At 37.0% G+C, this 24,134-nt stretch overlaps 2 protein-coding genes across 3 annotated transcripts; both read right to left on the bottom strand.

Annotated features, from left to right (window-relative positions):
• Positions 1–9,142: 9,142 nt before the first annotated feature.
• Positions 9,143–19,781, bottom strand: LOC113316687 (fructan 6-exohydrolase-like). Its single transcript, XM_026564836.1, has 8 exons — positions 19,652–19,781; positions 19,175–19,183; positions 18,431–19,064; positions 12,218–12,446; positions 11,851–12,110; positions 9,856–9,996; positions 9,666–9,756; positions 9,143–9,442 (listed from the first exon to the last, which is right to left on the bottom strand). Exons 1-8 carry the CDS (start codon positions 19,779–19,781, stop codon positions 9,143–9,145), a joined length of 1,794 nt encoding a protein of 597 aa, XP_026420621.1.
• A 612-nt stretch (positions 19,782–20,393) lies between these two features.
• On the bottom strand, positions 20,394–23,337 carry LOC113319295 (beta-fructofuranosidase, insoluble isoenzyme CWINV1-like). Of its 2 annotated transcripts, none has more exons than XM_026567564.1 (6): positions 23,176–23,337; positions 22,710–22,718; positions 21,739–22,604; positions 21,219–21,619; positions 21,044–21,134; positions 20,394–20,897 (listed from the first exon to the last, which is right to left on the bottom strand). In XM_026567564.1, exons 1-6 carry the CDS (start codon positions 23,330–23,332, stop codon positions 20,688–20,690), a joined length of 1,734 nt encoding a protein of 577 aa, XP_026423349.1. In that variant the 5' UTR covers positions 23,333–23,337; the 3' UTR covers positions 20,394–20,687. The 2 variants fall into 2 exon arrangements, with proteins under 2 accessions (XP_026423349.1, XP_026423350.1); XM_026567565.1 differs by having other exon boundaries at positions 20,773–20,897; positions 21,272–21,619.
• Positions 23,338–24,134: the final 797 nt, after the last annotated feature.

Raw genomic sequence — 24,134 nt, forward strand, 5'->3', positions numbered from 1 at the left:
CTTCGTCTCACTGTTTGTGATTCCTCGACAATCCGCTTGTGTAGTCAGGAAGGATTGTAGAGAGGTGATTGATTAATCTAGGCTGTTCTTCGGGAATATAAGACCGGATTATCAATTGGTTCCTGTTCACCTTGATTTTATATCAAAATACGGAACAAAACCTAGGGTTTATCTGTGGGAGACAAATTTATCCTTTGATAGAGTTTTCTGTGTGAGACAGATTTGTTTATTATCAAGTCTGCGATTTTGGGTTGCAGCAACTCTTGGTTGTGGGTGAGGGCAGCTAAGGGAATCAAGTACGTAGTATCCTGCTGGGATCAGAGGCGTAGGCGGTGGGAGACTGATTGGGGTTCAACTAAAGTCTAGTCCGAAGTTATCTTGGAGTAGGCTAGTGTCTGTAGCGGCTTAATACAGTGTGTATTCAATCTGGACTAGGTCCCGGGGTTTTCTGCATTTGCGGTTTCCTCGTTAACAAAATTTATGGTGTTTGTGTTATTTCTTTTCCGCATTATATTTTATATAATTGAAATAATACAAGTTGAGCGTTCGTGATCATCAATTGGAAATCCACCTTTGGATGTTTATTGATATTGATTGATCCTTGGACATTGGTCTTTGGTACCGTACAAGTTATTCCTTGTATTTGATAAAAACTCGCTATTGTTTTTAGCTTGAGTAAAAATCAAATCAAGAGAGAGATATTAACTCCTTGAGATACTTTTATCTAGATTGAGTCTGACTGTCTAGTTGATTCTATAGTAAGGTATTTCGTAGTTAGTCCATACAGATTGCTAATCGAATTATTGGGTGGTGTTGTTGGACCCCATCTTTTTCAATTGGTATCAAAGCGGGCAAACACGTTTAAGACCTAATAAGTCCGTGTTTGTAGCAATCTGAGTCTGTGGACAAAATCTCATACGCATACCAAAATGCCTCCTAAAGCTGTCAACTTTGTCAAGTGTCTCGGAAATACCTCAAAGGGTGACTCCTTAGATGATTCTTCAGAATCCCGAGGTAAGAAGAATGTGTCATCTTGTGTTGATCATTCGTCCTCCAATGAGACATTGGACATAATAGCCAAAGCTGAAATGGAGGTCACCATAATTTCAAAAAATTCTATAGAGTTTGTTGATCTCAAGGATCATGTACAGCTCATTGATGAATTTACAAAGTCTATTGATCGTGAACAGGTACTCTATAACATTATAGGGACACTCTCCGAGGAAATTGAGAAACTTCTTCAAGAAAAGAATATACAGCGTGAAAACATTGGTGATCTTGAAAAGCTGGTTAAAAAAGGATCAATTAGAGAAAATTGTTTGTTCAAGACGCATTCATCCGATCTAGACAGACTTCCTGTTGAGAAGGAGAAACTTGAAGCATCGCTGGTCTTAGCCCATGAACAGTACAAATCCTTGGAAATGGAAAACTCTGTTTTAAAAAAATATTCTTCTACACAAACTAATTCTCATGAGTTACTGTACAGAATGAAAGTGTCTCCAGATGAAGATTGTGTCAAGAAAAGTTTTCATAACTTACAATCTTCTCTGGTGGCTATGAAGTTTAAACAAGTGCCTGTTGTTTCTTCACCTCCACGAACCTGTACCTTCTCTGGAAAAGGAAATCACTATGCTACCCATTGTTTTGAAAGAAAGAAACAAATTTCTAAACTCCGTAATTTGCTTCTATCAACTATCAAATGAACAAATAGTCAATCGACTACCGCGGTGAACCAAATACCCACAGAAAACCAAAAGTTTTATAAACATGGATCTCTTCCTAGAAGTCGTCACAGATCACAGGTACATTCTAACCATTTAAACTCTTATGTTTTTAATGAATGTATTCACCATGTTTATGTTTCTAGTAAATCTAAATCTAGAAAATGGATTCCCATATATTCAGATCCACTTGAACAAATTTCAAGAGGTCCTAGATTTAGTCTTCAGAAAAAGCCTTCAGAAGGATATGCAGAACAAGCTATGACGTATTCTTCTAAACTGAGGGATAATCAAAGAAGGAAGACTAAACAAAAGCAATGGTCATTTAATGAGCTAGATGCTCATACTTGTGCAAATTAATCACAATGTTGATATCTCACTCACCAAAAATCCTAACCGTGTGAGAATTGAGTAGGTATAACCTGTGCAAAGTAATTGTGATTATCTAGCTATTTTCTTATCGTTCTTAGATGGATAATCAGTCACATACTTTTACATGAGTATTTTATCATCTTTTTGTATTGCTTTTGTTAGTTTTGTCTTGGCTCTCAAAAGCTTCATGTTTTGTGTTGGGTTCTCATAAGGGTACATATACGGTTTTGGATTTAGTCTCTTATACCTACCGTTAAACCCTAATTCCCTCAAATACGTTTATATACCCTTCTTATTGTGTTAAAACTTTCACTCTAGGCTTCTCATCAATGGTTTTTTCTTCATGGGACTTGCCTGAAGACTTTGTTGATAATGGTATATACTTTGAGTTTGATAAAGAGAAGGGAACCCTTGTTGAATTTAAAGGATTTTTTCCTCAATCTCCTGTTTCTTACTCAGATATTGGGGAGAAGATTCAATCTAAAGTGATCAATGATTCTCAACAACTTGTTGGAACTATTAAGTGTCTTGATGCTGTAAGAGCTGAGTTGAAAAAAGTTAACTGTGATCTTGCTATGATGAAGAACCGCGTGAAAGAACCTCTCAAAAAGGATGTTTTCTCAAGGGTTGATGAGGTTGATGTATCTCATAAGCTGGATGATCAAAAGACTCATGCATTTCCAGAATAGTCCTTTTGATCCTTAGTGTCTGGGTTTTGGTCTAAGAGTCTGTTCTTGAGTTTAAATGCCTAGTATGTCTTCTTTTTGGATTAGTTGGAAGAATAACTAGTGCTTTGAATAGGAAATGATTGTGACTACACATAGCTATTTTTTTTTCATCTTCTTGTGTTATTTTTTAGGTTTATTGGCATTAAATTCTAAAAAAATTTGGAGGATGATGTTTATTGCAGTATTTTAATGGTTTGTGATATTGCAATATTTTTATGGGATATGTATTGTTTGCATCCGTGAACTTGAAGATCCCATATTGCGGTCAAAAGTAAAGTCGTTTATGAATGCATTCGTATTGATGAAAGGACAAATGGACTTTTGACATATACAAAAATTATGCCTATGCAATCGTATATTTAATGGAAAATAGGATAAAATCTTTTGTTCGACAAGGATAAAGTCTATTATATTGTTATGATGGAAAATAGAATAGATCCTTGTATGTTATCCACGGTATTGATCTTCATTGATCCATTTTATTATGTTTTATCGTGAAGGCTCCATCGTGTGCCTTATGTTGAGCACCTTACAACTAAGTCGATTTACCTTGGCTTTGTTGGTTGTTCCATAAGATGCTATATGTCGAGCATTAGGAACTAAATTAATCAACCAGTTTGGTTATTTAGTTTGTACTCCATAAGTTTTCTTTCTTATGTCGAGTACATGTACGGTTAAGTTTGTCATATTCTATAATGAACTTAGTCGGGGTTCCGTAAGTTCTCTTATGTTGAGCCCAAAATAATTAAATTGATTACTTCGGTGATTAGTTTGGTTGTTTGTATTCCAATTAGATTAATTATAGGTTCTCTTGTAATTAATCTAGTTGAGTTTTCATATATTCCACAAATTCTTGTGTTGAGTATATGAACGGCTATACTAATCATGTTCTATTGGTTAATGTAGTCGTATATTCCGTAAGGTTTTCCTTATGTTGAGTATGTGAACGATTAAGTTAGTCATCTCCATATGATTACCTTAGTCGTAGCTCCGTAAGTTTACTTATGTTGAGCACTTTCAATTAAATTGATCACTTTTGTGGTTTGATTTAGTTGAGTTTTCAATTGAATTAATCATGGGTTTATTTGTGATTAATTTGGTTGTGCTTTGGATATAGAAAATCTTTCCTATGGTTTTTGGTGTCCAATTAAAAATCCTTCTTTTCTTTCGAAATTAAGGTCGCTCTTGTTGTTCTTTCGGGAACGACATCAAATGGGGGAGAGTTCTTTTGAAGTTGTGCTTAATGGTAATATCTTGTGGGGTGTGCGGCTGTGGAATTTCATAGGGGTTATCTTGTATCTTAAAACTCCTTGATGAATGCATTTAGTTTCGGCTTTATGATTGCATCTAAATTAAGTTGGTATGTATTTTTCTTTTAGTCTATGAAATGTCTCTTGTGGAAATTTCATTATGATCCCGTTCTTGTACCTTTGCCAATTTTATTGACAAAAAGGGTGAGAAATAATGTAGTTCACACTACAAATACATATGGTTTTCGGATCATTGTGTAAGGGGGAGTGGTTTCCATGATCGGGATGGAGTATTGACTAAGGGGGAGTGATACATATCACCGTAGTATTATTGTTAAAGTCGTGATACAATTGGACTTTGATATTACATAATAATAATATGACACTGTATAATAATGATCGAGAATCTCGATTTCTCTCATTGTTATAGCTACGTATCTTCAACAATGGTGATGCTAAACTTACAACCTTTGGGATCATTGGAGTACTTGGAAGGACAAAGATTTCAAGGAACGTTGAAGATTAGACTATGAAATAGGAGCCACTAAAGTTTATCTTTTTTTTATTCCATATGTATTAATAGTTTTGTCACTAAAATTGACAAAGGGGGAGATTGTTAGAGCATAGCTCGGTCAACCTCGCATGCGTTGCTATCTCAAGCATGTTTGTCAATGTTAGTGATCAAAACTATGAGTCTTGATTTCTAGCCTACATAGCTAAGTCTCGGACTAGGATACAAAAGTGTAGTTGATCTCAAGGACTTCATGGCGATTCACCATACAACGACGAAGATCTATACAAAGAATCGTGGAACTTCATCAACAAAAAAGTATGTGGAGACTTGAACTTATCTATCACTCAAAAGTCTATCTATTCTATCTTCTACTTCTTATGAGACAAAAATCGTATGCTATATAGACTAGATCATGCACATTTGACATTTCGAGATGAGCATTCATAGCTTATCTGTTATCTCGAAATCATGTGTTGGTAAAGCGTTTCTCTTTGATCAAGTTTATCTTCACCTAGTGACGAAAGTCATGAAAAGTTTCAATCACTTTGAGAATTTCTCTGACGTTAATCGGTCTGTGAATAACCTACATAGCGTCCTCTGAGAATGTCTCAATGATTGAAATGAGAGTTTATATTACATAACCATGTATTCCTTGAACCGAAGTTTTTGAACTTTGTTGATCAAGAGAAATCGGTAGGATTGTGGAATTGGCTTGCCAAGGCCGCGAACCCAGTCCGCATGCTCAGTACGAGAACTTACGGAAGTTCTCGACCGAGAATTTATGCTGGATTTTTCAAAACTCGTTTGTGTGATAAGTCCGCAAACTCAGTCCGCGAACCCAGTCCGCGAACCCAGTCCGCGAACTGGCGGAAGTTCTCTTTCCGAGAATTTCTGCTGAGTTTGGAAAACTCAACCGATTAACTTAAGTCCGCGAACTTGTTTGTGAACTTAAAAGTTTATGATCTAAAGATGTGTTCTGAACATGAAACTTAAATTACTAACAAATGATTTATGCAAACCGTGGCTATAATGTTCATGAGCCGATCCAATCGAATCAAATCATCTTTGTTTCAATGGTATCTTGTTTAGTTACATAAGATCTCATAGCAATTGAACAACTCTTTAACTAGTTCATTTGAGTCAATTGAACTAGTTATTGTGAATAAGAACAAGGTTAATATGAAATGCTCATATGGTTAATATTTTGGGTTACTATGTTGAACCAACATACACGTACACGTTTGGGCATGGTTTTAACAAACCCAGTAAACGTCTACCCAAGTGTGTGTGACAAGCTAAGTTTTCGATCTAACAATTGAGAAATATTAGCTTGAATCTAAATCAGGCTTTCATCTAACGGTGAATAAGGATTGCTTTGTACCTAAGGCAAAACCCTGATTTGAAGGCTATATAAAGGAGACATCTAGCATTGTGCAAAACTAATCCCCACACGTCTGTGTGCTACTAGTGCGCCCGCTAGAGTCGATCTCTATTAACCTTTGATTTTCTTCTCTAAAAGCAGGTTAACGACTTAAAGACTTCATTGGGATTGTGAAGCCAGACCGATACTACTTTTATCGTAGTTGTGTGATCTGATCTTTCATATTGTATCGTACGAGTACAATCGATTGATTGGCTTGAGATCGCGAGAGTTCTCCGATAGGCAATATAAAGAAGTGACAAACATCTTCGTCTCACTGTTTGTGATTCCTCGACAATCCGCTTGTGTAGTTAGGAAGGATTGTAGAGGGGTGATTGATTAATCTAGGCTGTTCTCCGGGAATATAAGACCGGATTATCAATTGGTTCTTGTTCACCTTGATTTTATATCAAAATACGGAACAAAACCTAGGGTTTATCTGTGGCAGAGAGATTTATCCTTTGATAGACTTTTCTGTGTGAGACATATTTTTGTATTATCAAGTCTGCGACTTTGGGTTGCATCAACTCTTGGTTGTGGGTGAGATCAGCTAAGGAAATCAAGTGCGTAGTATCCAGCTGGGATCAGAGGCGTAGGAGTACTACTGTACCTTGGATCGGTGGGAGACTAATTGGGGTTCAACTATAGTCAAGTACGAAGTTAGCTTGGAATAGGCTAGTGTCTGTAGCGGCTTAATACAGTGTGTATTCAATCTGGACTAGGTCCCGGGGTTTTCTGCATTTGCGGTTTCCTCGTTAACAAAATTTATGGTGTTTGTGTTATTTCTTTTCCGCATTATATTTTATATAATTGAAATAATACAGGTTGTGCGTTCGTGATCACCAATTGGAAATCCACCTTTAGTTGTTGATTGATATTGATTGATCCTTGGACATTGGTCTTTGGTACCGTCCAAGTTATTCCTTGTATTTGATAAAGACTCGCTATTGTTTTTAGCTTGAGTAAAAATCAAATCAAGAGAGAGATATTAACTCCTTGAGATACTTTTATCTAGATTGAGTCTGTCTGTCTAGTTGATTCTCTAGTAAAGTAATTCGGAGTTAGTCCATACAGATTTCTAATCGAATTATTGGGTGGTGTTGTTAGACCCCCGCTTTTTCAATTGGTATCAAAGCGGGCAAACACGTTTAAGACCTAATAAGTCTGTGTTTGTAGCAATCTGAGTCTGTGGACAGAATATCATACACATACCAAAATGCCTCCTAAAGTTGTCAACTTTGTCAAGTGTCTCGGAAATACCTCAAAGGGTGACTCCTAAGATGATTCTTCAGAATCCCAAGGTAAGAAGAATGTGTCATCTTGTGTTGATCATTCGTCCTCCAATGAGACATTGGACATAATAGCCAAAGCTGAAATGGAGCTCACCAGAATTTCAAAAAATTCTATAGAGTTTGTTGATCTCAAGGATCATGTACAACTCATTGATGAATTTACTAAGTCTATTGATCGTGAACAGGTACTCTATAACATTATAGGGACACTCTCCGAGGAAATTGAGAAACTTCTTCAAGAAAACAATATACAGCGTGAAAAGATTGGTGATCTTGAAAAGCTATTTAAAAAAGGATCAATTAGAGAAAATTGTTTGATCAAGACGCATTCATCCGATCTAGACAGACTTCATGTTGAGAAGGAGAAACTTGAAGCATCGCTGGTCTTAGCCCATGGACAGTACAAATCCTTGGAAAAGGAAAACTCTATTTTAAATAAATATTCTTCTACACAAACTAATTCTCATGAGTTGCTGTACAGAATGAAAGTTTCTCCAGATGAAGATTGTGTCAAGAAAAGTTTTCATAACTTACAATCTTCTCCGGTGGCTATGAAGTTTAAACAAGTGCATGTTGTTTCTTCACCTCCACGAACCTGTACCTTCCGTGGAAAAGGAAATCACTGTGCTATCCATTGTTTTGAAAGAAAGAAACAAATTTCTAAACTCCGTAATTTGCTTCTATCAACTGTCAATGGAACAAATAGTCAATCGACTACCGCGGTGAACCAAATACCCACAGAAAAAAGATGACATGGCTAAGATGGGGTACAGGGTTCATAACCTTGGGTCTTAAGTCCACATCATCTTTTTGTCTCTAAATTTAAAAAAAAATGTTAGATAATACCTTGAGGATTGGAAATGAACTTTAGCTAAAAACTTTTACCTTCATCGTTTTTTATCATTTAGTAATGACCCAGAAGTAAAAAGGTGCATATAAGACCTCCACATAGGATGACCTTGACCCCTTACATTGGAGATGCTCTTAGTTGGTGAAAAATAATCTCACTTAAACACTACGTACATATAAAAATGAAAATAAACAACACATGGAAAAGGTCGTCGTTCCAGAGTATCGGTTTCAACTAGATCTGCTGCAACCTATATTGTAAAAGGAGAGCGCCTTTGGCGCTTAAGGCCCACTAGGCGGAAGACCAACACGTGGCAGAAAAAGGCCCCCAGGCGCCAAATTACGAACAATTTTTTTTTTCCTGGGCTCCTAGGACGGAGCGCTTAAGCCCTTGACGAGGTGAGACGCTGCGCTTAACACCTCGCCTCGCCCAGCGCCTTTTACGACATAGGCTGCAGCAGTGCGGGACGACCGAAATGGAGAACATCATCCGTTACTAACTGCTTATATTTGGCTACGGAAAATAATTTTAGCAACATATATATATATATATTTGTAACTAACTTTGTACGACGGTTGTATTTTATGCAACACTGTTCCAATTTTGGTTTAATTAGAAGCAATTGAAGGTGAAATTGGTCGAATGGATTCGATTTGATGGAGTTTAAATATAATTAGGGACCCTAATTGTTCGATTATCAAATCCATTTTGAAAAACTATGATCAATTCCGAGTGAATTTGATCAAATTGAACAAAACTGTTGCGAATTCTAAGGCTTTTCTTTTATGATTTTTAGGCCATAATAACCGATAATCATTTTATATTTAATTGATTTTATGGCTCTTAACAATAGTTGGAGTTCCAAGGAAAAAAGTAGAAAAAAATAATAGATGGGGACGATAACTCTTTAATTATCCCATCAATTTTTGAAAAAAAATGACTAATTCTTATTCAATTGATTTGATTAAAAATTAAAAAAAAAGTGTTGCGTGCAACTACATTATAGCCCCCATAGTAAACGTAAAAGGACTCCCTCCCTTCCGTTGGTCGTCCAATAACTCAAACACTGAAATCCGGCGTTGGACTTGACTTTTAGAAATTTTCAAATCTTCAAGATACTTGATTTCAGCTTTCTTCATACTCCAAGCCTCGAGACTTGACATCTTCAAATTTTCGGTTCCATTATTGAATACATAAAGCAGAGCTTCATTATCAACAGCCAATTTTGGATATACTCTAGCTGTTATAACAGCTTTTCCTTCAACGCCAAAGCTCTGCACTGCTGAGTGATCAATCTGCAACAAAAACTCCCATCAAATCCAGTTCATAGATACATTGAACATACATAAGTGACAAATTCACTGGAGTGGAGCGATTAAATCACTGGGTGATGATAGTCATGACCTGGTCTGGATACTCGACATAAGCATAGAGTACTAACATCAGCATATACAATAGAAACTTAACGCATATATATTATATACTCACATATCACAAAATTTATATAATTGTACATACCAAGCTCCTGAGGGATAGCTTATCATGCTTTGGGTCAAAATCAATAAAAGCTCCATAAGTAGTTTTGTCGTTGCTTTGTTCCAGAGAAGACCTGTTCATACCAAAGTTTGGATTAGATTTTGACACAATGAAGTAATTAAGATTTTGAAGTTATTGTGAGGTGCTCATTGAAATACGAAACTAAACTGACCGGCTCTGATCACTGCACATGAACACAACGTAGTTGTTCTGGTGATTGAATACCCTAAAGAAAATGGCTGTCTGTTCTTCAAAGTTTTTAGAAGCCGAAGCCAACAAACCAAATGGGCCTGATTTCCCTGGTACTGATGCTGGCATTAAACTACATCATGGTTTTTTTTGAGGGGACCATGGTTTGATTAGGCCACCTTCCCTATAGTGATAAGGGGTGTTCTAAAACATTGAAATGACTAACCTAACCTTAACCTAATTTAATTTAAAACCAACATAATAACCACCTATATATATATATATATATAACCACCACCTCCTCCCACCACCACCGCCCACCACCGCCGATTACCACCACCACCACCTCCGATTATCACCACCACCAACCACCGATTACCACCACCACCGCCCACCACCACCACCTCCGATTATCACCACCACGAACCATCGATTACCACCACCACCTCCTCCCACCACCACCACCACCGCCTATTTAAGAAATGTAACAACATCAATGCAATCACAATTAAGTTCTGTTACATGATAATTTTATCGAGTATAAAAGACGCCAGCCGCAGCCTGATTCTGCCATGGGACCACTCCGGAGGTATTTTCCAACAAACCCTTCACTTTAATTTGATTTTGATTGCTTCAATCGAATAGAAATCATCAAAATAGGGTTTTAATAGGAGTTACAGAGGCATGTTCGGTTAGGCCGAGTTTTCAAAAAACCCTAGTTTACTAACCAAACTTCTTGAAAATGAAGAACACGAAGAACATGGTCGGTTCTATTGGATTTAAAACTAAGTCACCGAACTCTCTGTTCGGTTGTTTCGCAAAAAAATTTAAAACTACAAAGTAACCGAACTCCACCCTTAGAACCGAAAAAAAAACAAATCCAGTCTAACCGAACTGTGTTGTTTTGGCCACTATCTTGAGTTCCAAATCACCGAACTTAGCCAATAGAGTTCGGTTTTTTCGCAAAAAAAAATACTTTTAACCGAACTCCTTGTATTAGAACAACAGAAGTCCATAAGTTCGATTCCTTCGCAAAATAAGGATATCACCGAACTTTAGTTTACGAAAATAATAAGAAGTCCACAAGTTCGGTTCGTTCGCAAAAATGTTAAGTTTTCTTTGTAACCGAACTCTACCTTTGAAACTTCGTAACCGAACTCTACCTAATTCGCGAATAAATAAATTTCGTAGTAACCGAACGTTTGCCTAACTGCATATATGCATATATAAGCCCAGTTCGGTTGATTCGCAAAATTGTTGAAGTTTGCGAACCAACCAAACTTCTAACACTAGGTTACTTTTAACCTGCGGTTCGGTTGGGAACTTGGTTGCGTTGAAGTTTGCGAACTAACCGAACACACAAGATGTACCCAAATAAATTGTTAAGTTCAAAGTTCGGTTACCTACCATTTTATCCTAGGTAACCGAACATTACACTGTACGACCAAAACCTCCATTAACGAGCGAGTTTGGTAACCTGCGTGTTTGGAAAACGTAACCGAACTACATTTTCAGGTGTGTTCGGTTACATGTTCTTGACATATGGTAACCGAACTGACCCAAATCTACATAAAAGTTTTCATTTTCTTTGAAAGTTTGGAACAATTCAACCAACATTATCTAAGTTTGAAGCACACCTGGGTACCCAAATACCCTTCCTCTGGTTGTGGTTGGTAAAATCCATCGCTTTTCATGTGTTCCTTCTTCATCTTCTCTAACTTTACTCTCTCAATGATTCTACTTCTTTAAAAAAAAACCATCTAATTTTTTAATCTCACTAATTATCTTTTACTTAATCATCTAACTATTCATTACACTAACTATTATTAACACTAACTAATCATCATCCAAAATTAATCAGGAGGATAATTTAGGTATTAATATAAATATCTAGATAAGGGGTGACCTAGATTTACTTTTAATGTCTTTACCCAAAATAAAATCATGGTCCCCAAAAAAATCAGGATCCCAAAAAAATCGTTCTAAACTACAAAGTAGTTGCGGTTTAGCGACCCAATTAGGGTCCATTATATCACAATCTTCCAACTTTGGAAGTTCAAATATCACATCTACATCTGCCTGGGAAGCTGTGACACCAGGAACTTCCATTACTGACCCCCCTGCAAGAACTTGGCTAGGTAAAGAAACTCGTTCCGTGCGAAGTTGTTTTATCTCTTCAACAGGCCATTGCTTCAATTGCTTGCTATTTTCCGAGAGCCACAGAGTTCGAGGAAGTGCCTGGAAAGGAAAACCGATAGATTAACCATTTCACCAAAACGTCATTAAATTTTGTATAGGATTTTAAAATCGTCCCCGCAACACTCAGCGTTAAAACGTACACGTACCTGTAGTCCGGACCAACCTTTCTTCACATCATCTGCTACACTACTAGATTCATTTACCCAACCCCACAATACTCTCCTGTTCTTTTCATTATCGAAGAATGTTTTTGAAGCGTAAAACTTCCCATAATCAAACCTCAAACCAGAATCATTATCGATGGATCCTTCATCAGGAGTATATGTATCTGTTTCAGGGTTGTAAGATCCAATAGTATAGTATTCATGACTGGTATCTGTAGGAAAAAATACAATTTTATGTGAATAAAAATTACCAATAAAAAGGTTTTTCCAATAATAAAAAACACCTTCCAAATTTATCTCTTAGTTTTTTACGGGATAAGTTTACCATATATTTTTTGGATTTGGGTTAGGGTTTTATATATGAAGAACCTCTTTTTATTGCCGAGATATATAGAAAAACTTCTTCTTCTTCTATGTTTTTGAAACGAGGGTTTAAATACGTTTCATGTGTTTTCCGCTGCCAAGTTCTAGATAGAATAAGGTTTGAGTATGCTCTTCAAACTTTATTGAGATTGTTGTATCTTGGAGGCAGATGTCAGTAGGGCTATAGCATCATCCTTTTTGGAGTGTAGCAGGGCATTCTTGTCTTAAGGACTGCATGTTGAACATGCGCCTCAATCCACCATTACAAGTATCTTTTTTCTATGGTGTTTATTAGGATGTTCAAGACATCAACAGATGACTAAGGAAAGACACAAAAATCAGATAAGTGCCTCTTATATTATTTAGTTGTTTGGTCAATTTTAATTGTTATTCCCAATAATCTTAACACAAGAATAATCTTAGAATAACAATTAAGAAAAATCAAATTTGGGTATAAGTAACTCTCGCAAAATTGGGTTATGTCAATTTCTTACGGTGACTATTTTTTCACTTTACTACTGTGACCGTGATGAAACAGTAGCCGGTTAATATGTGCTTTATTAATGGCTTAGTGGGGTGTCTTTTATATCCTGAAATATACGGGACATGGTGTGTTAATGTGTTATAGATATTGATTATTAACTCCTTACAAATTAGCTTCTTCCTCTTGTAAGTTGGTGTCATACTTTTGCGTGTGCTTATCTTAATTTACTGTGTACAACTTAAACCACTTGTATCTTATAAACTATTGGTCAGTGATCCAGCCGCGGAAATCTGGACGTGTGTCACCTGACTTCGAAAGTGATGAGCGAATTAGGAGACTCTTTAGACTTCCTGAAGACTTATTCAACGTTGCATATCCAGACTCCATTGTTCAGTTGATCTATGACAGGGACAAAATATTCGGGAATATATCGGCAGCTATTCCAGCCGTTCCCGTCTCTGAATATCCTGCTCCTCCCAGCTTAGGACCATCTGTCCAAGATCAAACCAACTCTAAGAAACGTCGTTCTTCGTTTTCGTCGTCTTCTGGCTTTCCACGGATTCCTAGAAAGCCTTGCCGTCCCGCGGTGGACAGAAATGAAACTGAGACTTCAATCCCTAGAACAAATGATGTAAGGGGGTTCAGGAGACTTGAGATTGAGGAGTTGTGCTAGGTGGCACGGAAGAATGCCCATAAGAATTGTGTAAGATCCAAGGCCAAGATGTATGATTATTAACTCCTTTGAGAAACTGGGACTCTTGGAGTATCACATGTAGAATGTGTCACGCTAGTTAAAAGGTAGTGGACTAAGGAACTATATGTAATCTCTGTCACGGACTCATCGGAGTTGATGGAGCAGATAGGAGAAGATCTGTTTGGAGAGTCTCAGTTTATAAACGATGGTGACTCGGAGCATCAGTAGGTGTTGGCAGTCATTAGAAGTGGCAGTTGATGGAGTTGCGATGGGATGATTAATGGCAATGAAGGTATGGTAGTATAGGTTCGAGCTAAAGGGCTTGTTTGCTGTTAGCAGCGAAGAAAGGAGGAAACTGTTGTTTGGAAGTGACGGGAAGCTGTGCTATGAATCAGTTGGTTGCTGAAGGTCGTAGATCATTCCCACGTGCACGGTTATGCATTAGATGAAGCTTCCGAAACAGATAGAAATCCTAGAGCTCCCCGTCACTTGTCGGAGGTAACTGGTGATTATGATAGTCATCATAACAGTTTAGTATGTCCTCAGTGGTACCAAGGGATACCCTTTTAGGGTATTCTCATTCCCTTCATCCAGAACCCCCACAGTTCCGTAACAAGTATCCATGCGATTCGAACTCCCATCCAGGGATCCCTGTGAAGCGGATTGTTCCTTATATGAATTCTAATGGTGTTACTCCATGAGGCCCCCAGTTCTTATCCGATAAATCTTCCATAACATCAGGTACAGAACCTAGAGTCGTTCAAATGCAATAAGGAACGAAGGAATAGTTGATAGAAGAGGTGATTATTTCTCTGAAACTGAATTGGAAGAGTTTACATGTCTGTATAAAGCCTTGCCAGACAGAAGTATTAAGAGTTCTGATTGGATATAGCATAATGTTTTGGAGTCTTACATCCAAGACAATCAGAGGTCAAATGGAGCCCTAGTGTTCCTCATTGTGGAAAGGCAACGATGAGCCAAAACAAAGAAGAAGAAGAAAGACAATGAAATCAGTGGAACCAAAACAAAGAAAGAATCAAAAGTTTTTGCTTCTGCTAATCTTCTTGCTTCTCAGCAACTTAGCTTCTTTCTCAATTGAAAACAATCCTCTAATGGTTCGTGCATTGTGAAGTCACCTGAAGACCTAAAGCGAGATGCTGATTCTCTACAATATGAAGGTGGCTTTTGGAAAGTCATGGAAAGCAGAGCTCTGTGAAGGGAAGATTTCAGAGGGAAAAATTGATGCAGGAAATCCTGCAGTTCTTGTTATTAGTACATCTGCACTAAGAGCATTGGAGCTTCTCAGGGGCTTACGGCCTTTGACAAAAGGGTGTCGTGCTGCAAAACTGTTCGCAAAACATATGAAGGTTGAGGAGCAGGTGGCGATGGTAAAGACCCGTGTAAATATTTCTAGTGGTACGCCGAGCAGGATTAAGAAGCTGATCGACATGGATGCATTGGGGATATCACGGTTAGCCGTGATTGTGCTTGACATGCACACAGATACCAAGGGTTATTCTTTGTTAACTCTTCCACAAGTCAGCAATGAATTCTGGGACTTGTATAAAACCCACTTTGAACAGCCACTGATACGAGGTGATTTACGTATCTGTCTATATGGCTCTATATCCTGCGGAAGTGAGCTAGTTAAAGTCAGGTGAAAAATCTATATGAAAAGATGAGGCGATGCATGAGGAACTGGAACATTGGATTATGCGGATCAAAGTATTGTCCATCAACAAAAGCATGCGTGATGGCACTAGTAAGTACTATGCAATTTGGTTCAGTAATCATGCAGAGGTAAGGTGGAATTCACTTCAGGTACCAACCCCATCTAGAAAGATGCTTTTGGTTGCACTTTTTATTTTGAAGTTGTGTAATTCTCATCTTGGGATAAGAATGATGAATTATGGTAGACAGTCCTAAGATAGTTCGTCTATGTGATTGTCATTGAGAAGCTATTTAGGTTGTACCCTTTATCATGATATTTTAGGAGATGAGGGTCGGTTTATCTCGTTGATTTACTGGATTAGTTGCCATTTTGAACTTACTGATGTCAAGAGCTAAGATTAAATAATAATCCTAAGTAATTTTAAGGCAATTACTAAAATGTGAGGGACCTTCGGCCATAGTCATACATATACGGGTAAGGCGTTTTGGCCAGTTGGGGTTGTTTATGCATCTGTAGGCTAGTGCACCTTTTTGTTCCCAAAAGGAACACTTGACTTAGGCTAGTGCACCTTTTTGTTCCCAAAAGGAACACTTGACTTAGGTAATGATACATAAGTAGATGTTGAGAAAGTATCCTTAATAATTAATAAGATATGGGAAAAACTGCAAGGTTTGGAAATTATGAAATGTATCTGATATAACCATACTATACATATATGTATAAACCTAGATACTTATCGTACCACATGTCTCTATTATGATATTTTGTGATGTGATGAAATCTTGCGATGTGATAAACATATAACTGTTTTATATCTACTAACAAATCGGTGTTGTTTAAGATTTGACAGGAAACTATTATGCGGTTGAAGTGGTCTAAAGGATCAGTAGGTAACCAAAAGAAATGTTGAGGATATAGTTTCTGTCTAACGCGTTTAGTATGTGTTGTAAAACAGATTTGCATGTCCGCGTTTAACCTGGGAAATCACAGGGATGCTCTGACTAAAGGATCAGAGATTGGAATGCATGAGGTACATATTTAATTTCAAATATGTGATATATATTGCACTAACCTTAATCTTGAGGAAGATGTAAAAAATGTACTACTGAATAGTACATGTATTTTTTTTAATATGCTTTACAACCACCTATCAAATATGTGATATTTACGACTTGACTGAAAGACCAATTGGTTGATTTGATCTAAAGGATCGAAGGGAACCAGAAGTTATTCCGAAGGAAATGGTCTTTGTCAAACTCGAGGCATTTAATGTATGTTGTAAATGTGCAGTATATCAGGTGTATACAAATACCCTTGTACCTCAAGAGAATTACTGGGATGATCTGATTAGAGATTTGTGATACTTGAGGTACATCTTAAATTGTGTATGTAATACATATTGTACTGATCTTAAGAGACTTTGTTTTTTCAGGCTATGGATAAATCTTAACCTATGTGTGTATCCTCTTAAGGAGTGTCTGTCTAAGGAAGTCCTTAAGACAGACAAGATGAACTTGTATTTTGAAGAAATAAATTCGTGTGCTTTAATTCAAGCATAAGAGGAAGATGAATGATTACTAAGATGCTTCTTATAAGATATTCCTTTGTGATCGAAGCCTGGCCATCATTGCAGAAACTCAATTGACTATGTGAGTCTATAGTAAATGAGCAATGACAAAAGTCTAGACATACTCGGAGAATGCTCATTCGATAAGACAACTATACTCTTTAATGAAGTAATTTTAGTTGATTGGTGAAGTCAAAAAGAGGTCTGAGTAGACATGTAAAGGCAAAAGAGAACCTCATAGACTTAGGGAAGTCAAAAGAAAAATTAGTGGTCCTTTGACGAAAGGATTTTCTAAAGAGATAGTTCGTAATTATACATCGAGGGGGAATGGGACTTAAGCTCATAAACTAATAACTTGCCATGAAGGATACTCAACCTTGTTGACTGGAGATCCCAAGATCAAGGTTTCGGATCAGACAACTAATTTGTGGTGGGTAAAGGTAAACACTATCAGAGAATTAATTCTCTGTCCCTTCCCTATGGTGTAGATGTGATAGTGTGACTGCATGTGAAGGATGACTTTTAATAAGTCTTGATGAGTTCTATAGTTTCAATTTAAGATTGAAGTGGGGTGTAGCAGTGAACACTCTTGATGGAACTCACCTATCTGAATGAGGAAGTGGGTCGCTTCCTATGAGAATATGAGCTGATTCTCTAGAGCATTCTGAGAAACAAGACGTCCAGGGCCAAAATGGACACAACGGCGGAGCTTGGCAGCAACCTTGGAGATATCATGGGTGGTTGTTATCGCGAGTTACACCAAATGTTAGATAGTTCAAGACCTTATGGACACCTATGCCTATTCGTGATATTTCTTGTTTTTCGTGTTTTATCGTATTTTTGTTCATGTAGGGGATTGTTGGAAAAAATACAGTTTTATGTGAATAAAAATTACCAATAAAAAGGTTTTTCCAAAAATAAAAACACCTTCCAAATTTATCTCTTAGTTTTTTACGGGATAAGTTTACCATATATTTTTTGGATTTGGGTTAGGGTTTTATATATGAAGAACCTCTTTTTATTGCCGAGATATATAGAAAAACTTCTTCTTCTTCTATGTTTTTGAAACGAGGGTTTAAATACGTTTCATGTGTTTTCCGCTGCCAAGTTCTAGATAGAATAAGGTTTGAGTATGCTCTTCAAACTTTATTGAGATTGTTGTATCTTGGAGGCAGATGTCCACTGGGCTATAGCATCATCCTTTTTGGAGTGTAGCAGGACATTCTTGTCTTAAGGACTGCATGTTGAACATGCGCCTCAATCCACCATTACGAGTATCTTCTTTCTATGGTGTTTATTAGGATGTTCAAGACATCAACAGATGACTAAGGAGAAGACACAAAAATAAGATAAGTGCCTCTTATATTATTTAGTTGTTTGGTCAATTTTAATTGTTATTCCCAACAGTATCCTCCAAGCTCACCTTGAACACATGTTTAACACTAGGACAAAGAACTGAAGTATCCACACCCTCTTTTCCTTCAATTGCTACTGGAAAGAAATCCGGGCACTCCCACATTCCAGATTCCTTGGCCGAATGAAGAGGTTGTTCTGCTTTAATCCAATGAATAAAATCAGCACTTCGATATAAAAACGCTACTCCATCGTTCCCTACTTTGCTTCCTATTGTAATTCTCCAGATCCCATCAGGACCTTGCCAACCAGTAGTAGGATCCCTAAATGCATTAGAATTTATGTCATCAGTGGGCTTAATAACAGGATTGTGTTCCACTGGTTTAATCCATTCTATAAGGTAAGGATCAGATAAGTCCTTAGGCACTGCCATATTCTGAACTTGGTATTTCCATGGAACAGTTTTAATGATTCCTGTGTACTGAATAATCGGCTTTCCTTGTACAAATGTTGTTGAACCTGACCAAACACTTTCGATATCAAATGGTTCCGATGAGACAATCGCATGTTTATGGTGAATCCAGTTTACGAGATCGGTGGATGTCGCATGAGCCCATACTTTTTTACTCCAAACTAAACCAGTAAGAGTTCTCCATTGATAGAATAGATGGTATATTCCATTGTAAATCATAGGCCCTGCATTAAAATGTAAGCCAATTTTTGGGAGATTGAATTAAAACACTAGCACCATCTATAAACCATGGAAATTAAACTAGGAATATCAATTGGAGATGAAGATTACTAACCATTAGGATCTGTGGATTCAATGGAATCCATATTTTTGTTCATTCATTCCATGGATACAAAAATAGAAAAGAAAAGGTTAGAACCCGGAAAAAAAAAAGAGGCTCAAAGTTTCTAGATGTTCCATTGCACATTAATAAAGACACAGTTGTACCACCATTGGCTATCTAAGAAATATGAAATTATGAATGACATCCAACCAATTTGATTAACCTTGGTAATTTTCTCCATCTTACATACTGCACATAACATCACTGTCAAAGGGAAAATTTCCGGAAAAAGCATGCTACTTTTCTTTAAAATCAATCTATATATGATATCCATCCTAAATACGTAGGGATGTAAGGGTTGTGACTATATGAATTCAGTGTCAAGAGTATTTTCGAAATGAATAGCGATAAATTAAACACAAAGAAAACATAGTTACCAGAGAAACAAATAAAAGATGTAGTTCTTCGGAGAAAGGTTTAGACAAATACCATTCATCCAATTGTTTGAAGGTTGGAAATGATAACCAGTTCGATATGGTTGGTAATTTTGAGTAAGGTTCCCAGGAAAAGTTTGAGAAGCTTCAACTCCATGATGATTAACAGTATTATTCAAGGCCATGGATCTTAAATTTTTTGTTTTTTGAGGAAGAGAAACTAAGATGTACAGGTAGCAAGCACATAATATAATATTGTATGTTTTCATGGAGGCAAAGGAAAGGTCCACGAAAAACGGAGTACAAACGTAGACAGCTAGATGTATTCTAAGTCGACTTGGATGGTTTAACGAATGAAAAATGATTAATGTACTAGGATTTCAAACATTACAAGAACCCATTCTGGCAGAAAGTTTAATGGCTTTCGTGTAGGATTCATCGTTACAAAAAACAGATTTTGTTGTCTAAATCACGCAACAAAATCATTTTACTACCAAATGCATTTTACTCATTTTACTAAAATTACTGCAACTCTATTTTCTTCAATTCGTATCAAACTTTGTATCATTAATATTATTTTGGACCTCTCTGAACAAGCCAAGAGAGAAAGGATTAAAAGAACTACCCTTTACGGTAGAGACTATCTACGTTGATATGCATGTCGAGTCAGCAAAGTATCATCTCTCTAATAAAATAAACAATGTAGATGCGATCTGAAGTCTTTGCTCTGTTCCACAAAACTCTATGTTTCATTGGATAAAGAGTAGATCTGACATTAAAAAATCCGAATATTTAATTAACATTGTGTTATTGAATTTGACAGAACTCAACCAAAACGCTTACAAATCAGAGGAAGCAGCCACAAAGACCCCGAAATAAATTTTGTTTTGAACATGTAGTGACCTCAAATATGAAGTCAGTCTAGCCAACGAGGCACACTATCCCTAGTTGGTGCCAGAAAAGAAAATTTATTTAACAATACGTACATTGAGAATGTAAAATCGAAATAAATAGTATATATGGAAAAGGCCCAGGGGCTCATTGCGGATTGCCGGTTTCGGGAACTCAAACACTGAAGTTCCGTCTTGGACTTAGCTATCAGAAGTTTTCAATTCTTCAAGATACTTGATTTCAGCTTTCTTCATACTCCATGCCTCCAGACTTGACATCTTAACATTTGCAGTTCCATTATTGAATACATAAAGCTGAGCTTCGTTATCAATAGCCAATTTTGGATACACTCTAGCAGTTATAACAACTTTTCCTTCGACGCCAAAGCTCTCCACTATTGAGTGGTCAATCTGCAACAAAATACACATCAAAAATTCTAGTTCATTCTGATAAAGCAACTGAGCGGTGATATCCATGACCTGGGTTCGAAACACGTTATCTGCATACTAACTTCATACATAGTTACCACATAGACAAGTTATAAAATTGTACATACCAAGCTCCTTAGAGATAGCTTATCATGCTCAGGGTCAAAATCAATAAAAGCTCCATAAGTGGTTTTTTCGTTGCTTTCTTCCAAAGATGACCTGTTGATACCAAAGTTTTGGTTAGATTTTGAAGTTAACTTGTAAGTATTGTGAGTGCTCATTGAAATATGAAACTAAACTGACCGGCTCTGGTCACTGCACATGAACACAAAATATTTGTTTTGATGATTGAATACCCTGAAGAAAATGGCTGTCTGTTCTTCAAAGTTCTTAGAAGCCAAGGCCAACAAACCAAACGGCCCAGACTTCCCTTTCACTGATGCTGGCATTGAACTACAAAGTAGTTGTGGGTTATCGACCCAACTAGGGTCCATAATATCAACATCTTCCAACTTTGGAAGTTCAAATATTACATCCACATCTGCCTGTGATGCTGTTAGACCAGGAACTTCCGTCACGGAACCCCCTGCAAGAACTTTGCTAGGTAAAGAAACTCGTCCAGTGCGTAGTTGTTTTATCTCTTCAACAGGCCATTGCTTCACTTGTTTGCCATTTTCTGCTAGCCATAGTGTTCGAGGAACTGCCTGCAAAGGAGAACCGACAGATTAATCAGTGCACGCAACAACTTTAATATGGTTCAAGATTTCAAATTTGTTTAATGCAAGAAGGAGATTCAGACACTTAAGGTAAAACATACGCGTACCTGTAGTCCGGCCCAACCTTTCTTCACATCATTTTCTACACTACTAGATTCTGTTACCCAACCCCACAATACTCTCCTGTTCTTTTCATTGTCAAAGAATGTTTTCGAAGCGTAAAACTTACCGTAATCAAACTTCAAACCGGAATCCTTATCGATGGATCCCTCATCTGGAGTATACTTATCCTTTTCATGGTCGTAAGTCCCAATTGTATAGTAATCATGTTTGGTATCATCCAAGCTCACCTTGAACACATGTTTGACACTAGGACCCATAACTGAAGTATCCACACCCTCCATTCCGTCAACCGCTACTGGAAAGAAATCTGGGCACTCCCACATTCCAGTTTCTTTAGCCGAATGTAGTGGTTGTTCTGCTTTCGTCCATGTAATAAAATCATCACTTCGGAATAAAAACGCGACTCCATCGTTTTCTACTTTGCTTCCTATTGTCACTCTCCAGATTCCATCAGGACCTTGCCAAGCAGTGGTTGGATCCCTAAATGCACTAGCATTGATACCTTCAATGTGTGCAATTACAGGATTGTGTTCCACTGGTTTAACCCATTCAATAAGGTAAGGATCCGACAAGTCCTTCGGCACTGCCATATCCTGAACTTGGTAGTTCCATTGATTCGACTTGATAATACCCGTGTATTGAATAATCGGCTTCCGTTCTACGAATGTTACTGAACCTGACCAAACACCTTCGATATCAAATGCTTCGGATGGGACAATCGCGTGTTTATGGTGAATCCAGTTGACGAGATCGGTTGATGTCGCATGAGCCCACACTATATCACCCCAAACTGAACCAGAAGTGCTCCATTGATAGAATAGATGGTATATTCCATTGTAAATCATAGGCCCTGCATCAAAATACAAGTCAATTTTAGGAGATTGCATTTATTCAATAGCAACAACTTAAAACCTTTGAATCAAACTAGGAATTAGGTGGAGATGAGATTACTAACCATTAGGATCTGTCAATTAAAGATAAGCCATTTTTGTCCGTTCATAGTGGCAACATGGACCCAAAAAAAAAAAAAGGTTAGAACCCAAAAAATAACACCAAAGAGGCTCACAGTTTCTTGGATGTTGTATTGCAAGTTTGCAACATTAATTATTAAGATGCAGCAGTACCACAACTGGCTATCTAGGAAATATGAAAGACATCGAACCAATCTGTTTAACCTTTGTAATGTCCCTATGGAATGATGAATTTTCAGATAAAGCATGCCACTTTTTTTTTGGCATGGAAAACAAAAAAGCATGCTACTGAAGTCAATCCAGGGTATCTATTCTAAATATGTAGCTATAAGAGGAATCAAAGAAATTTGGTGCAAACAGTCAAAATAATTTAGAAAAAGACAACATAGTTATAAGAGGAATCAAAGAAATGGTGTACTACTTTTTTGGAGAAAGGTTTAAGATATGTACCATTCATCCAATTCCTGGAAGGTTGGAAATGATAACCAGTTCTATATGGTTGATCGTTTTGCAGGCTCTTACAAATTGGTTGAGAAGCTTCAACTCCACGACCAATCAAAAAATAAGAACAAAATGTAGTAAACCATGAAACAGCATTCTTAGCCATGGATCTTGATGATTTTTTTTTTTTTTTGTGATGAAATGAGAAACTACGACTAGGGTATTTATCATTTATTTTTTAGGAAGCAAGCAAGCAACATAATAAAATAACAATGTATTGACAGCTAAGAAAAGGTCCATGAAAAATGGAGTACAAAAGTAAACAAACTAGCTAGAAGCTATCAATAGTCAGTCAACTTTGATTGATTTATTGAATTCCCAACTGCCCTATATATAAAATGTCCTCATGGATCATAACGCAGAATATTATCTAATGTAAATTGCACATTTTGCTAACTAACTGCTCAATAATCAATATGAAATGATGATTGTTTTAAATACTATCAGATTCAAATGCATTTTGCACGTTATGCTAATCTTTACCGAACGTCCCCTTATGGCAGTTGGACAAAAGGCTTGAATCTTTTAGAATCAGAATAAGAGATCATTGTACTTTTCAAAAGAAATAAACGCGTCTGGATATCACATGAGAATTTGTTTTCCGACTTAATTAAAATGTAATGGTTTCTAGAAGATTATTTCTACTTCTACGAAAACCGAAATAATTTTTTTTCGGAGTTGTAGTTGCTTAATTGCAGAATAGAGTTTTATAAATTCAGGCTTAATTAACCTCGATAACTAGTTTTTAAATGAACAAAATTGTCATTCGACAATGAACGATTCGATCCCACAATAACTCATTTTTTCTCTTGTATGTGAAGTAGAATTGCATGGCCGGTGCAGTAAAAAAAAAAAAGATATGAATAGTAGATATGTACGTCGAGTCAGCAACAGATCATCTTTGAGAA

Source organism: Papaver somniferum, chromosome 10 (genome assembly GCF_003573695.1).
Source record: "Papaver somniferum cultivar HN1 chromosome 10, ASM357369v1, whole genome shotgun sequence".
NCBI classification, from domain to species: Eukaryota; Viridiplantae; Streptophyta; class Magnoliopsida; order Ranunculales; family Papaveraceae; genus Papaver; species Papaver somniferum.

Coding starts and splice junctions, on each gene's coding strand:
- LOC113316687 (XM_026564836.1), bottom strand. CDS start 19,781: ATGGCCTTGAATAATACTGTTAATCATCATGGAGTTGAAGCTTCTCAA. Junction 12,447..18,430: donor CATGTGTTCAAGGTGAGCTT/GGAGGATACTGT, acceptor TTTTCCTACAGA/TACCAGTCATGAATACTATA. Junction 12,111..12,217: donor AAGGTTGGTCCGGACTACAG/GTACGTGTACGT, acceptor TTTCCTTTCCAG/GCACTTCCTCGAACTCTGTG.
- LOC113319295 (XM_026567564.1), bottom strand. CDS start 23,332: ATGGCTAAGAATGCTGTTTCATGGTTTACTACATTTTGTTCTTATTTT. Junction 21,620..21,738: donor AAGGTTGGGCCGGACTACAG/GTACGCGTATGT, acceptor TCTCCTTTGCAG/GCAGTTCCTCGAACACTATG. Junction 20,898..21,043: donor AGCTATCTCTAAGGAGCTTG/GTATGTACAATT, acceptor ATTTTGTTGCAG/ATTGACCACTCAATAGTGGA.